Source organism: Colossoma macropomum, unplaced genomic scaffold (assembly GCF_904425465.1).
Source record: "Colossoma macropomum unplaced genomic scaffold, Colossoma_macropomum, whole genome shotgun sequence".
In the NCBI taxonomy this organism is placed as follows: Eukaryota; Metazoa; Chordata; class Actinopteri; order Characiformes; family Serrasalmidae; genus Colossoma; species Colossoma macropomum.
This window is the reverse complement of record NW_023494792.1, coordinates 8,788,128-8,804,914: the sequence shown is the minus strand read 5'-3', so window position 1 is coordinate 8,804,914 and position 16,787 is coordinate 8,788,128. Positions and strand designations below refer to the sequence as shown.

General features: G+C 40.9%; 1 protein-coding gene across 3 annotated transcripts in view; it reads right to left on the bottom strand.

Annotated features, from left to right (window-relative positions):
- Positions 1–16,787, bottom strand: part of mob2a (MOB kinase activator 2a) — a 50,894-nt gene that overhangs the window by 22,510 nt on the left and 11,597 nt on the right. The window contains exon 1 of one of the 3 annotated variants that reach the window (XM_036575828.1): positions 8,109–8,346. The exons of 1 other annotated variant lie outside the window; for it this stretch is intronic. In XM_036575828.1, the coding sequence (XP_036431721.1) occupies positions 8,109–8,146 (38 nt within the window). In that variant the 5' untranslated portion in view covers positions 8,147–8,346. Of the gene's footprint in view, positions 1–4,760; positions 5,136–8,108; positions 8,347–16,787 lie in introns of those variants that run through there. One more of the 3 variants, XM_036575826.1, reaches the window with a different exon arrangement.

Below are 16,787 nucleotides of genomic sequence, written 5' to 3'. Positions count from 1 at the left end.
TAATTATTAATCCACTGGCAGATTACATCTGGAAGTCATCAGAGGTTTGCTTAAAAACCTTGAGAAACAGATAGCCACTGTAGCTTGGTGAGTAGTTTACTTCAGTGTAGAAATATGATGTGCCCTTGGTGTTTAAGGCACTTGCTAAGGTTCATATGGGTTAAGCAGGAAGAATTAACTTCTCTTGGACTGGACTTTTTCCCCCTCAAACCGAAGCATAGTAAGTGCTAGGTTCTTTAGTTTATTCTTTTAGTGTGATGTGTGTTCAAGTTTGAGCTTCCTGCCCCTAAGACTGCTCAGAAAGATCTGCTCCACTTCACAAAATTTGTCACAGGGGGATTCCTTGTGGTTTCGACACACATTATTTGTGGAATACGCCCAGCCACCTGAACGCAGCTGCTTTCACTCCGAACGCATACAATCCACAGATGCACATTTAAACGCATTATTTCCAATGGGTGGGTGGCACAAATGCAGATTTTTGGTGCACGGTGTGGCAGATGCGCAGGGTCATACCAAGTTTAAATGTTTTCAACTTTTGCGCAACACACTTCCACCAAGTCAAAATAGCCTTCGTGAACATAAGAGCTAACTACCAGACACACTATCTGCTCTCCTACTGGCCATGTTGAAACTTGGCCGGCGGATTGTTTGATAATGCTACTATTTACAGTCGGATGTGAAGATGCAGCAACTGTGAAAACTGTCTAGTGTCATTGCAATACGGGTTTCCAAGATAATAAAAAAAAACATACATAACCCAAACATTGTCAGGGGCTGTGATAACAGAAGGAATCAATATACACTGCATGTGTAGAACAAAAGTCTTATCCGTTTTGCTATCCAGCTGCTTTCAAAGGAAACCCACATGCACTGCTGAACTACTCTCTCTTTAAATACTAGCTTATAAAAACTAATTCAAACTTCACAGCTATTCTTAATTCCAGTATTGCAAGTAAAATGTGTGAAGCAGGAAAAACTGTCACAATAAACCTGCATCACCATAGGGAACTGTTTAAGGAATTACATTTGTTTTTGTAGGTCTACATAGAAACAGCCATACAGGGAATGCTAACTTTTTCTGAAAGCCTTACAATGCACAAAACATATGCTTGGAGTAGCAAACTAGCTGCACACTAAAATTGGATATTTTAATCTCAATTTATTGCTTTTCATATAGTCATCGCACATTGAATTTATGTCCATACAGTGCAGCTCCACTAATATCCATGGGAAGAATCATTGGTATGCTACATGTATAATGTAGTGGAAAACAAGACAAGTGGATTTGAAGTATTGGGACAATTATGTGCATTTCCCTCACACTAAGCTGTCCACCATATTTCCCAATCCATCCCAATGATTTCCTCCATGTGAGGATGCAGCCCTAACAGTCTGATCACAGACATCTTCCCAAGGCGGGTGGATCCTGTGACCTTCCAGTGTTATGCAAGAACATGCTGCTGCGAGCAATACTGCGTCCTTTCCTGCATCAAGGAGTTCCTGTGCGATATATATAGAAATGCTTGTCACTGCAAAAAGATCACTCCCACTTTGAGCAATGAACGTCACCATGTCAAATGAGAGAAGGAGGGAGATGAAGCAGCATCTTCAGGCACTTAGCCATGAACTCATACCTTCACGGTTTGTACGCCCTAACACTGACCATTCTAACAAATGAAGGAGTCACACCTGCTAAGAGTTCAGTGTGGTTCCAAGGCAATTAGGCAGCTGAGTGCCGGTGGGTGCAGAATGGGGGGAGGCCTCTTTTCTGTGCTGCTGGGGCTGGAACTTAATGGACTGACCTTGGGAGCTGACGCTGAATGATTGTGCAGCAATGCTGTTTGGGTTACATCAGGTGCTTCTAGCAGCACTGCAGCTCTAAATGCAGAGAGAGGGAGGGAGGGAGGAAGAGAGAGAGAGAGAGAGAGAGAGAGAGAGAGAGAGAGAGAGAGAGAGAGAGAGAGACACTGACACACACACACACACGCGCGCGCACACACACACACACACACACACACACACACACACACACACACACACACACAACTGCCACCTGATCAGCATAGCGGTCAGAGGGGGTGGATTACGCAATACCGTGACTGAGAGACAGACAGAGACGGAGGTCCGGGGGAATACAGATCATTCTGTGACTAAGTAGCTACAAATCCAAACACTGATTAACAACCAACATCCAGTTTCTACAAAGGAAAAGCAAACAATGGTTTTGTATTAGACAGTACTAGTTTAAGGGCAGGAAACAAGTACTGCAAATTTCTGCTCCACAGTCTCCGCCCAGTATAAGAAAAATTTTGAAACACATGCCTTTCCATTACAGTAATATGAAAAATGTGTTACTAATTTGACATTTCCTTTTACTTTTATGTGCACTCAGATAGTGCACCTTGGTCAGAATCCTGAATACTCTATAATGTCGCTCTCCTTTGGACTGGTAACATTCATTACTCAAAGTAGGAATGTTCTTTTTGTGCCAAGCATTTCTACAATTTTAAACAAAGTATTTTTTTTTACTGCTAAAGCACTATAAAAAGATTGGTCATTTTTCCCCAAAAAGGGTAAAATGCATGTAAATAAACTGTACATATGCTGTATTTTAACATTGTGGATGTGAATTTATAGAAATAAAATGTAAATTCACAAAATTATCACCTTTATTTCGCAGACACTTGCATTTATTTTAATGGTTTTTACTGTTAACATGCCAAAATACTGTACGTCAAAATTATTAGGCAGTATAACACAGGAACCATTTAGTGCAGGAAGGGTCACAGTATAGCTCACAGAATCAAGTTCTTATAAAAAATTTAATAATAATAAACTTATAAAACAAAGAAAATAATGATAATGAAGTGCTTTACAGCACTGATGCTCTCTGTAAATGTCATGCATATTAAAAATATTTACTTCCTGTACATTTTACATAACAAGTGACCATGTTGTAACTCCACGTTTTTATACCACAGGAGATATCCCACTTTACTACCCCACTTAGTCTTCCACATAACTTGATACATCCAGCTATTAACTGACTGGATTAAAATTTAAATTAGGTTATGAGCTGGATATATAAATATTAATGTCATATTAATTAATGATTTATTCTAAAAAGTAACATTGATTAAAAACTGAAACAGAGAACCAGTAAAAATGTGTCATGATAAAATCTCTTATATTTTCTCATAAAATAAAAGCCAGAAGGGGAAAAACGAACGTCATTCACCTTTGAAAGGGGAAGTATTTAACATCTGCATGGGCTTCAGCCTTATTAGCAGTTGAAGCAGCCTTTAAGGCGTGAATTCAAAGCCTAGCCAAGAGCTTTTTGTATTTTACCTTGGGAGATGACCGTCACAGGAGATTGGCCCAAAGCTAGTGAGGAATGCAGACAGGCAGGAACCAATGGCTGAACCACACCAATTAAAGCACATCAGACAAAACAGAGGCCCAGTCAGATGGCACAGCTGATAATACAGCTCACTATTCAAAAGCCAGGCTAAAACTTGTCAAATGTGCCATTACCACCTACTGAGACAGCTTTGCTAAAGCTAATATTTGCTCCTTTGAGAAGGGAGTGCTGAAAGCAGGAACACAAGTCTAAGATCAGTTAAATCTTTGTTTACATTATCACAAACAGGAAATGGCTCAGGACAGTGCACGTACAGTGGGTTGCGGTGCACCACCCTTTAATAAGGATGTTTAGACTGAAATAGTAGGAGCTGCCAATTGTAGTCTACCATTTGAAATTTTCCATTCACTCTTCGTTGAATCGTGTGTGAATATACAGCCTAATCAAGATTCATTTGCCTTTGACTACGTTCTTACATAAAACACTAAGCCACACCAAAATAGAAAGTTCGACAAATAATACCACGCTTACACTTATGTTTGGAAATTGGTCTGAGCAATTGAAACATTTAATAAAAACTAATTAGATCCTCCAATACAAGGTCTATTAACTCTGAGTCAGACTGAGAGTGACTCTAAAGTGCTAAAAATCGCTCACTTTAGTTAGTGAGGTAAAACAAGGTTTTTCAAGGCAAAAGCTAAAAGTAACATCTCTGCTGAGGGGAACAGAACAGGCGACGCTCAAGCACAAAGGCCTACATGTTCCCCCACGAGAGAGAGAGTGAGAGAGGCAACCATGAATCACTACAGTCTGTTGCTTTTAATCAGATACAGCTGTGACTGCTTCAGTTTGGCGAGCATCATCAAAAACGCTGGAGCTGCAGCAAGTGGTTATATATAGAACTATACTGCATTGAGTATAAAACCCCAACCACATGTGAAAGAAAGTAACCCCATTTCTCGTCCTCCTCATCCCAACACATGCTTGTGCTGGCTCGTTAACATTTTGCCAAGTTCTGAAAACAGTCTATTCGCACAGATAGCAAGCAGAGCCAGAGGTTGCAGCAGCTATCCTTTATCAGGGCAAAGTCTGCCCTTGGCATACATGGGAGGAGGGGGAGCTGGATGAGAACACCATGTCCAAACACCCGCTGCCCTCAAACCCACAAAAAAGCCCCATATCATGGGCTATGCTGACACAGAACTCTGGCTTGCTGCCATGTAAACTCCAAGCCAAAGGCCCTGGGTAACCGGTATCCTCAAATGTCTTCAAAAGCAAAACGCAACCCCTACACACCAGATAAAAAGAGTGGAAGAGACTGGGGCAAAACTAGCAAGAATAAAGTAACTCAACAGTAAATAAATACATAATCAAATTTAATATTAAAGTCTAGTACCTATAAAAGAAGCAATCGCAACACACTAGAACCCCCATGCAGCTGGCCTTCTGATTGGCTGTGGGCTGAGTTCCAAAACCGGTCCTCCCTCACGCTCGCTCACCGGACACAGGAGACTACAGGTGAGTGAGCAGGACAGTCAACAAAGCGTGAAGCCTCAGCATAATGGCCGTCAATAAGTTCTGCAGTAGAGACCTGCACTCGATCCCAGCTCAGACTGTGTGAAGAGCGTGCTGTTAGCTTTTTGGCGACAGGCGGTTCCCCTCGGCGTGGCGCAGGCAGAACTGCCCTCCAGTCAGCAAACAAACAGCAGCGTCCACAGCAGGCAAGCGCAGCCAGTCTCGCACGATCACTCAGCACTTGTGTTCTCTCTGCTGCTGCGATTGCCAGCCTCCCTCTCCCTCCCACCCCTTTTTCCTCCCCTCTCCAACTATGCCTCCTTCTCATCCTCCCTCCCTCCCTCTCTCTCTGCCTGCATCTCTCTATCTCCCTCCCTTCCCTTCTCTCTCTCTCTCTCTCTCTCTGGCATTGACCCTTGAGGCAAAAACATTAGGGTTGGCAAACACACTGGCAGCAAAATGCTGACTGGCCACTGCAGAAAGAGCTCTAGCCAGGCATCTTTAAGGGCCCAGTCAGCCTTCTCAATTGGTGACCTAAAAGATTTCTCCAGTGTTTACTGGTTTTAATCATTACATTTTAACAAATAAATTAAAGACAAAAAAAGTAGCCAACTTCGTACTGTCAAAGTGGCAGCAGACTAATCAAAAGGGTGAAAAAAAACGAACTGTTCCCAAATCTTCAAACCCTTAGTGCCGCACTAAGCTATGCAAAACAGATCTCATCTGTGAACATCTCTCTGGCATACTGGAAAGATCAGAATCTGTTAAAACATCCATTTCAGTGCTAAACTAAGTTCCGTCCTTACGACTGCATAATTCCAGGAAAACACTCCAGTGAACTGACAAGCTGGCACTTCTTTTATAGAGTTTCATCCCAATATTGCTAGTACACTTCTCTTTATCTGGACATGAATATCACATACACATATTGCAGTATGTACCTGTTTCTTATGACTGATTTTAGACAGTCAATCTACAGAAACAGACCAAGGTTCAGAATTTAGTCTTCCAATTCCATGTTTTTTTTTTTCACTGGACCATATGGTACAGCACAATATGATTACAAATTTGAGACCAGAACTACTAGTACCCTAGACAAGTACCTGAATCTGTTTACGATAGCATAAAAGACATGTAAAAGGAGACAGAGCTCTATTTAGCTTATGTAGTCACTTGATTTCTCAGGCAAATCTAATGTTAACAGTAAAACAAACAACAAAATCAACGACAGAGCAGCTGTACCTTTTACTGCATCAGGTTTTATGTGAAGTCACAGACAGCAATTTTGACAAGCTAGTGTTTTTTTTGATCATGTTTGTCACATTTTGACAGTTGTGTTTGACCAAACAGCTGTTTGCATCATTACTAGCCACACCCATGTGTTCTGGCTCGGTTCACCTGGTATCCAAGGAAGACAGGTAACCAAATTCAGTATGGGTACTCAGGAATAGTACGGTTCATTTGGCCAGGAAAATGTGCAATCACGGATTTGTAACCGTACTATACCGCACGGTCGAACAGTAAAATGCCAACAGAAATGATATTTAGTATCACTTGCAGCACAAGCACACCTCCATAAAGGCTCAGGTAGCTAGTAGTTTTTTTAATTGAGTAAGTTGAGTCTGATTGGTGGCATTCATACTGAAGGCTGTAAAACGGTTTGAGTGACCATAATAAACTCTGGTACATCATAGTTCTTTGCATACTTTATTGACTGTAAGAGAAAATGAGCTCATATTTAAAATAAGCTCCCTCCTCCAATATGGGGGGATGATTTCATCACTTTGCTGCATCATATCCAGATAATACTAGAACACAGAAAAAAAGGCTACGATTACGTTACTGAGTGTTCAAGACTGATATGAGAACAGCAGCACCGCTCTCTTAACTCTGGGGGCTCTGGTGATAAGCACCTTTCCATTGTGCTGCAGTGGGTGTGACAGCTAATAATATACAACGCAGATCTCTTCAGAACCAGTGCACAGACCTGATGACTTGGAACAAAAACCAGATGGTTTCATATTACCAAAAAAGGCTAAAAATCAAGTTACTGGGCCCTTATCATGGAAAACCAAACTGACCTTTTTTAAACAAAAGTTTAAATATGCAAATATTATTAAAGTTTCAGAATCCACCATTCAGTCTCCAGGCCATTTATGGAAACTAAGCTGCAAAACCAGCCCACTTGGAAACTTTTTTTTTTTTTGATGTCACAAAAAACAACCCATTTACATACATCTAGCTGTTTAGCCCTGCTTGTTCACAATGAAGGTGTAAGTTTCAGCCCAGAGTGCTCTGTAAATAAGGCACAACACAAGGCAGCCAATCAGAACAAATACACATTAAGAGATGATGAGAGGTTTGGAACTGCTGTTCTTGTATTAAACCTCACTAACGTTATTAGATGACCTCAGGGGAAAATACAGGATATGGACTCTTTAAAATGAGAAGCCCCACTGCAGTTTAAAATAGAAATGTTTCATGACAAATAAGATTACATTAAGTCTTAACAAAAAAAAAATCAATGTAGCTAACAGAGAAGGACAAAGAAAGTCGGGAAGAGAGACGAGGCATGGAGGGAAAGAGCATGTGACTGGGATCCTAATGTGGAGTCTGAATGTAGGAGGAGAAGGTGTCTGTCTGTACAGGGAAATGAGTAAGAGCTGAAGGAAGGGAGGGAGTTTCATGGATGAGAGGATGCTAGCCGTCCGTTTCGGTTAACTTTTTGAAGGAAGTGGAAATAAAACAAAAGACAGTAAAAAAGACTTCCACTAACAGCAGGACCTACAGGTTTCCCTCTTCTAATGTACTCATCCAAAACTAGCAGTTCAGCCAGAACAGGCTACGAGTTAAAGTGGGGAAAGGGAAAAAAGAGGAAGCGCGTGGAGGGTCAGGATTTGACGTAAACTAAGAAATGATCAGGACTGAACATCACCAGATTATTAGTATTTTAAATACGCGTGAAGGTCGCAGGTCTTTTCTTTTACGCCGTGTGGAGGAGCCAGAACCAGACGAGAGTAAAAAAAAGTATTTCTGGTGACCTGAGTGAACCGTGCTGCTACGCCAAAGTGCACGAGTTCAACAAATGGCGCATCTTCACATACAAACCCTCAGCTACGTCTCATTTATAAAGAATTTAAACAGACCATCGAGATAAATCCGTGTAATAATAACCGGAGTCTATCAGCGCGCTGCTGTACGAGATGCCTGCGTGTGAAGAAGGGCTTACCTATTCAACGTGTACGAGCCGTTTCTTTTAAACCTCATTCTGAAGGACAGCAGTGAGTCGACGAGCTCCAGAATTGTGCAAATCTCGCTCTTCGTCTCGCCACCGACACTCTTGCTGTTCGCGGCTAAAGACAAAGGAGGGGAAGGCTTTGGGCAGACTTTCCATGTGCAGATCCAAGACCGCCTCCTCCCCCAAGCAGCAGCCGTGCTTCCGCAGGGCAGGCTTACTCTGAGGCTACAGGGGGACAAGAGGGCTCACAGTATCTGCTCTGTTCTGTTCTATCTCACCACAACCACTGTGAAAATAACACAGTGCAGCAGGCTGGAATAATAAAACGAGCCTTGAGATAACACCATTTTCTCCTTGAGAGGCAAAGACGTTTATACTGACTGATACCTCAGGAGCTGTGAACCCCCCAAACCTCATGGTTCCTCCTCCTACATAGTGGGGTTTTGGTTTTTTATCAGAAGTCAAATAACAGGGGCAGAGCTAAAAATAGATCCTAAAATTATACATCTGAAGCTATAGAGCAGAAAAAAACTCCACCCGTCTGGAGCTACATGCTGGTTTCACTTAAAACAGCCCCCCAGCCATTAAAGGACTTTGCTAAAAAATAGCAGCAGGCCCCAAAGTGAACCTTGATGAAAGCCAGTTAACATCATGGCAACACACTTTACACCAAGATACTGTATCAAAATGCAAGGCCAGGGCAAATTAGGAGCTGTTAGAGAAATATTTGCCTGGAGCAAGGCCGACGTGAGTACAGTTCACCAAAAATGTTCAACAGAACAAAGGATTGGTTTTGCTCTGGACAACCATGTCATATCCTGCCTCTGTGCCAGTAGGAAATTGCTGAATAACAAAAGGCATCTGAGCCTAATTCAAACTCTCCCAATCCTCTAAACCCTACATGTACATTATAAACGACCGGACAAATTAAATCAAGAAGGAAGGACCACCAACCAGCCACTGAGAGGGAAATGAGCAATTATTTTGCAACTGCTACGATCCAGATCTTTCATTTCGCTCTCAGATGTGTTTAACAGTGATAGAAGATTATATTTTATTGTTTCTTTAGTAACAGCTGAATGTTTTCACCCTGTTGGAGAAACTGGTCAGTGAACAAAAGAGCAAAGTAAGCCCCTTTTCAAGCTTACGTAAGAAGTCAATGTGCTCTTTTGGTTCATTCATGTGGTGGTCTGACTGCAGATGATGAATGCCTCTGTCTTTCTCCTTCCCTCCCCTGTCTCCCTCTCTCCTGCAGAGAGTTTGGCTGGCTGCTCTAAGTCCAGCTCCAGGGCCATTCATTAGAATAGCAGCTAGCTGGCATTGCCCTCAGCGATCGATGAGCCACTGCAGACTGGATTGGGGGGGGGGTGGTTATGCAATCTGCTCTGAGGACCAGCAGTACATCAGCCCTGTGCTGCAGCAGAAACCCACAGTGCTGGGACAGTCAGCTATTTGCTGTACAGCACGTAATGCACATACACAATTCTTGAGGACACCACTTTGTTTTATATGAGCTGTGAATCTTAATGAAGGCTGTTTTCAGATGCAATCTAATCCTGTGCCATCACATTGTACCAGGAGTGCAAATATGAGGCTGAAAAGCCAACTAACCACTTGCAGCTACTTGGATCAAAGATCAAGCAAAACAGATACTACACAGTTTCTACTTTAACCCTTTGTTAAAACATACAGAAGTGTTTTGGCACTGATCACGGTGGCCAAATGTATTGATTTCTCTGCACAGACAAGGGCGAAGTGCTGAAATGTATCTTTTGTCCGTTTTGGTACAGTTATCTGTGTCCTCTGGTTGGGACTTGGCATTGCTTCAGTATCGACATTTAGAGGGCAGTACATTCAGTGCATTCACCCAAAGAGCCTGATACTCCAAAAACTCTCAACCTAAAGCTATTCAAAGCTTTATACACAAAGCAAGGATTAATCCATGCTCAGAACATATTTCAGCTCTTTTCAGAGCCTAAACTTTCAAGCCTTTATCAAATACAGACTTCTGGTGAAACGTCTGCCAAAAGGTTACAACACAGAAAAGTGTCTCCAACATGGACCATCCATCAAAAGCTGTACGGTAAGAGCTGGGCACTGGAACAGGATGCAGAGCCAAGTCTGAAACTCGGGGGAGATGAAAGTCAAAATGTTCCAGCTTTCATATATTAAAGTGTGCAGCTCTGAAGAGGTGAAACGCCGTACCACTGTTCAAAGTTTCTAGTTGATAATGTCATGGAAGCATAATTTTTCTTTTCTTTTTTTTTAATAAAAAAAATGAACACAAGGAGCAGTCACTCCACAATCCATATATGCAAAGTTGCAAAAACAACCAGTTTTAAATTCAGCATTATTCACCTCATTACAGTTTAGCCCACTATACATGTTGAAGTGACAAGGAGTTTAGTCACTGCAGTCTAAAGCAAAGCTACTGGAACAGAAGCTGTTGAGAAAACAATTGCATGTTGTGTTGTTCAAGCCTGTTAGAAAGCAAATGTAAAAAGGATAAAGAGAGGTAAGAAAATGGTCATGTAAAAATAAAACATTTTTAGTACACAAACGATGCACTTCAAGTGCACTTCAGGGGAACAAAAATGAAATACAAGAATAACATTGAATGTTGAACATTGAATTGAACCTACCCTGAAGCAATGAAGTATTTTTAAGTACAAAAGATTGAACTTTTGCAATAGACAAGTGTTACCCATTCACTGAGTAGGTTTAACATGGGCCGTGTTGTCTGAGCGACGTAAGCATCATCAGACACGTCAGACCCCCTGATCCTGCCCACAGGCAAGCAAGCATAATCAAATCAATCATCAGCAGCAGGCAAGCAGGACAATAGGCAGAGTCGTCCACTCTACACCGAACTGCTGTGCAAAACAGCTCAGTCTGCACTAATCAGGATCTGGAGAGCAGGCCAGAAAACAATGGAACTCACTTATATTCACTTGCTAACTTGATTAGCTTAGCACAGCCTTCTAGTCATAATCAATGCCGAGGTTCATTTAGACTCACCCCCTGGTTACAGTGATGAACAGAGTCAACAAAACTAAAACATCATGAACTACATGGCGCCATACTTATGAACTTATATAACCCACAATTTATGAGCAAGTGTGCTTTTCTAAATAAGGTTATATGTGTTGGTATTCTCTCCAGAGGGCGGAGGTGTTTGAATAGTAATGGTGCTTCTGTGGGAGACTGCACAGTGTCACTCTTCTGACAGTGATCTTTACTCTTCTGTCTCCTGGAGCATTCCACTCATATCTGCTGCTGGACAGCATGCTCCAACGTCCCTTATACAGTAACAGAATGTGAGACCTGCAAAGAGAACTCAAAATATGGATCAAGTCTGTTACTAATACTGGATTACACAAGAGTTAAGTTTGGGCTGTTGCTATCAATTATATTAGTAGATTTTATTTATTTGATTTTTCAAAAACGCCATCCAGGGAAAATTTACATAACTCGATTCTACAATCTAGACAAACTAGACTTATCCCATGGAAAGTATACATGGAAAAATAAACAAATAAATAGACAGAGATTATGAGCAGAATTGCTGTACACAGAATACTGTGGATGGGCACTGGGGTGATTCTACCACCATCTACTGGACACCTGAAAGAATTCTGCCTCCCTTCAGAAGAAGATGAGTGCAATATCAAATGTCTTATACAAGTTCACTCTTTAGAAATGGAACATTATACTCTGGGTGGAGCACAACTCCTAGAATACAATATTAAACATATGACTTGACAGACTTGAAAGGCTTGTGTCCGTGTTCTTTACAGCATGCCTCCTGGTTACACTTAGCTATGTGATAAAGCAGACTCAATTACATGCCTGGTCACATATATATCTCTAGTTTGAAAGACATGAGGGTCTGAGGAATCTCAGCCTCTGAGCACTGAACTTGGTTCTTCTATGCCTCCTGCTGTCAAATGTCCATTATGGAACCTCATAATGTGGGCTACACTATAGCTTTAGTCACACATTAGTATATTTAAATAAAACCAATAAGGTCACCAATGCTGGTTTTTGTGTGAATGGACTCTTGAGTGTTTATTATGGGAGATCCGTTTAGTTTTATTGTAAGTGCTCAACTTACAGACACAATGTGGAACACATCTGCCCCCTGGAGGCATAATCTTGCACTATGTGCATTATTTTCTGATAGGAATAGGTGATAAAAGAACAGAAGACTTTAGAAGGGACTTTTCTAGGACAACAGACCTAGAATGCTTTAGCTCAGAACAAAACAGTCATTGTGATTCTCAGAAAAAAAGCAATATCCAAAATCAAGAAGCACCTATTAGGTACACATCCACATAGTCAAACAACTGTTCTGAACAGCAATCACAGAGAAATAATTGTTCTCTTACTGAAAAAAAACAAACTTCTATTGTAGCCCAAGTTTACATTTTTCATGAGTACTTCAAATGAGCATTTAACTGAGTGTTTATGTTTTTTTCTCTGGCTACATTGGGCCCCCCACCTTTGGGAGAATTGCCTGGGTCTGCTTCTCTAAGGTGTACAAGGACACATCTGTAGCTGTCGACACCAAAACACTGCAGTCCATCAGCTCCAGTGCAGACAGCTGCCTCCCTTTTACATAACACTCAGAGGGGGAGCGCTGCAGGAGTCATCTGCCTCTCCACACATTAGGGGCATGTGATCAAACAATATGACATTATCATGATTAATAATGTTACTATAAGCTTTCCTGAGCAGGTTGTTTGGCCCTTGTCACTAAGTCACTCAGCTTTTCACACCTGCTTTTTTTCCTGCATCCAACACGTCAACTATGAGAACTGCCAGTTCACTTTCTGTGTAATATATCCCAGACTTTGACATGAACCATTTTATGAGGTAATCAACGGTATTCGCTTCATCTGAGAGTGGTCATAACGTTTTTGCTTATCGGTGTTTGTATATAAAATAACTTTTTTCTATATTTACTTATTGAATTTAATTTTAATGCTTTTATGGTTAAACATTCTACTACCCCAAAAGACAAAATATACAACTAACATCATCACCCCAGGTTTCTTTTTAAATCAGCCTGATACCGATACCTGGTATCAGATTAGTGCCATCTCCCAATGTTCTGTTTTTGCCATTTTGCCCATTTACTCAGACACACTCCCATTCAGCCTGCTTCATGCTAGCTCTAATGGGGCAGCGCTCCCTGAAGTAAATACCACACAACAACACAGGAAGTCCGTTATCCTATAATCACATGCTGAATTTTTCAGGGCTGACTTACTGTTTGTTTGATGTGGTTTTATTTTGCATTAATTTGGAGAAGAAACATGAATATGAAAGCTGGACTTTTTTCCATAGGCTTAAAGACTGTAAATCCGTTGATGTAATTAGATTGTAAAAATAACAAGCAATTACTGCTAAGACTGGCTGGAGGGCAGCATTGATTTCAAATAAAAAGCTCTGTATTGCTAATTAGTAGTACCACTCTCAGCTAGATAACACAAAACAGTAATATGGCACTTCTTCCACAGTATCTCCCTCCTTTCTGTCCATGTATGTGCCTGAGTCTTCATGCATGTTTCTTTCACTCTCAATGCCAGAGCAGTCTAACATCCAAGCAAGCAACTTTCAGGGTCCAAGGTCTTTCATTCAGCAATATATTGCACTGTACGCTGAATAGCCTTTTATTGTGTTGGTAATCCTTGCTAGAAGAAAAGACAGCACATTGAGAAGCAGGGTCAAACAGATTCTTCATAACAGACTGTGGCAGTGTGCATGTAGCCCCACATATGGAAGGTATGAAGACAAAGATTTCATGAGCCTGTCTCTTTTCCTCTCCTTTCAGTGGCTCTGAGATTCTACATCAGCAGAGATGGCTCTGTAGCAGGTCTTTTTTGGGTTGTCCACAAAAACACGCTGAAAAACTGGTCTCTGTTTTAGCATACCTCATTAAACCCTTCAGGTGAGTCAGAACAGCTAAAACACAAAAAGGTAGGTGACAGTGCACAACTGGGATCCACTATTGGGGTAGTGACAAACTTACTGAGTGTGTGCTGCAAAGACTTCTCTATGTGTTTCTATTGCTTTCACTAATCCCCTATGCTATATTTATCAGACAAAACTTCACATTGACTGTTCTGGTGAGCAAACTGGCACTCAAGCAAAGACACGCAACAATGCACCAAAGCATCTGCTACACTCTTAAACATTTCTAAATGGTTGTTGGCTTGTTCCAGTTCAAGGAAAAATCTTTAACTGGCATACAAACTTTACATTATATGGAGATTCCTTAAAGACTAGTTTTTCACATTGACATACTTAATACAAAAGTTGCTCTTTAAAGAACCATCCATTGAAAGCTTCTTTAAAGAACCAAAAGTGTCTCTTCTGCCTGCAGTTTTCTGTAAAGGAAATTTATCAGCACTATATAAGAGACTGTTTGGCCTTCAGTACTTCTGTGTGTCAAATTGCTTCTGTTTCAACAGCAATTAAAGACTAACCAATTGTATATCTTCACCCTTTTTTCATTTTATCTTAAAATTAATAATCATTAGCACTGAGCAGAAATGAGTAAAATCACAACTTTATGTTTAAATTGCTGTAAACCATTTCTGGACACTCTTCAAAATCAACTTTGACCTATTTTACCTTGTTAGTTCATATTCCTGGTCATATTAAGATTTATTACACCATATTTTTAAAAAGACAAAATTCTTGTTTTCTTTTTATCTTTTATTAAAATGTATTGACTTTCACCTGCCTTCACAACATGTTCTACAATGTGAAGAATGTGTACGTTTCTGTGTTAAAATTTAAAGCAGTAGCATTACTGAGTCAGGAGTACAAAAAACATGCTAAAATATGGTGTGTGTAAAATAATATCATGTTTCACCTCCCTCTCCCACCAACCCTGCCCATCATTAAGCAACATGCTCAAAGGCCCTCACTGATACCATGTTTCACTTGGAAATATGTCCTGGCACAGAAGGAAAATGCACTTTAACTTCCAAAACATATCGACTTTAAAAACAAAGGTGCCAAAAAGGGTTCTTTGTATAAGCACTTTTCTAAAAACCTTCAAAAAACGACTCAATTGAAAGGTTCTCAAGGGATTTAAAAGTGATTCTTCTATAGCATTGCTTGACAGAACCCTTTTTGGCATCTTTATCTTTACAAGTGCATAACTACAATGTATCACTACTACTAACTGGCATCTTTTATATCCAAGGTACACGAACAACAGACCACCAGGCTCACAGCATTAAATACTATATCCAGCACACTGGATGTGTGGGAATAAATGATGTGAAGTGGGAAAGGAATGTGCCAGGCTGATGATAACATTAGCTTCTCTGAATTAGAGGAAGTACAGAATGTCTCACTCACACTTTTCTCCTTCTCTCGCTCTCTCGCTCTCTTTCTTTCTCTCTCTCTCTCTCTCACACACACACACACACACACACACAGCACCACCATGAGAATGGAAGGAACAGAGAAATGGCTGAGGAAGTGAAGCTCCATCTTTAGGTCATTCAGTGACCATCTCTACTGCAATAACGTCACAAGAGACTCTGAAGCTGAACGTAGCTGCCGAAAAATGCTAATCATGAGGGCAGCATGCTGCCAGTGTCAGAACAGCAAAATTGAGGCACTCCTGGTTCAATTTTCTATTTTCATTTGTCTATTCCAACTTATCAAATCTCTAAAAAGAAAAAAAAAACACCTTTATGAAAGAGGCACAATACAACTAGCAAAAACAAAACAGAGGTCATTTACATACCTCAGTCTTCAAGGCACGGTAACAAAAACAGTTTAATTCAAAGGCATAAAGAGAGGTAGGAAAATGTAAATGGAAAATTTAATCATGCTTCTTATGGTACTTAAAAGTGGGCTTGAGAAAAATGTAGTTTAATGGTTCACTGAACAATTTTCCCCCATTCCCTGATACAAAATCAATCAGCCAACACATGACTGGTGTTTGAAGTTTGCTTCTTTAGTTTTGCAGTGGAGCTTCAAGGCTAATGTAGCAAGTAATGGAAGTCTTCGTCACCCAAAATGAAGATCTGACACACTTTAAACATCTCCAGCCATTTAGTTTCTGCTTTGAGAACTGGATGTGGGGCCAAGCCTTGTACCGCTCAACATAAGTGAGCATGAGATAGCAGACTAAAAAGATCATGGAGTGTAATTGTCTCTTCCATTAGCAGCCCTTTTTGCTGAAGTATTGACACCATTTGCTCCACAGCATCAAGCTATCAAGTAGTTTTTGATAATTGCTTTGCTTTCGGTTAAAGCAGAAAAACTAGCCCTGGTTTTTGAGCAGGGACACTATGGCAGCCACAGTGTGGGCTGAGTGCAGGTCTATGGCCCTGACCACATGCCAGCAGTGCAGGAATGTAAACGGAACTGACCTTTCTCAGTGCAAAAGCACTGGCACTGGCTCTCTCAGAAACAAAAACCACGAAGCCTGCTGCCATCGAGACTAACTCCAGAGCCGTCTGCTCTCTCTGCACAGATGGGTATGCTAAAACACGGCGTAATCAAACAAGTTTATTTGACAAGCAAAGGACTCTGGAAACAAAATGGCCCAGTGTTCTAACTGAGGAATGACTGATGACGACGTTGTTTTAGATCTAGTCTTACAAGAGACTCTGAATTCAGCAAGCAGCCTGCATTTCA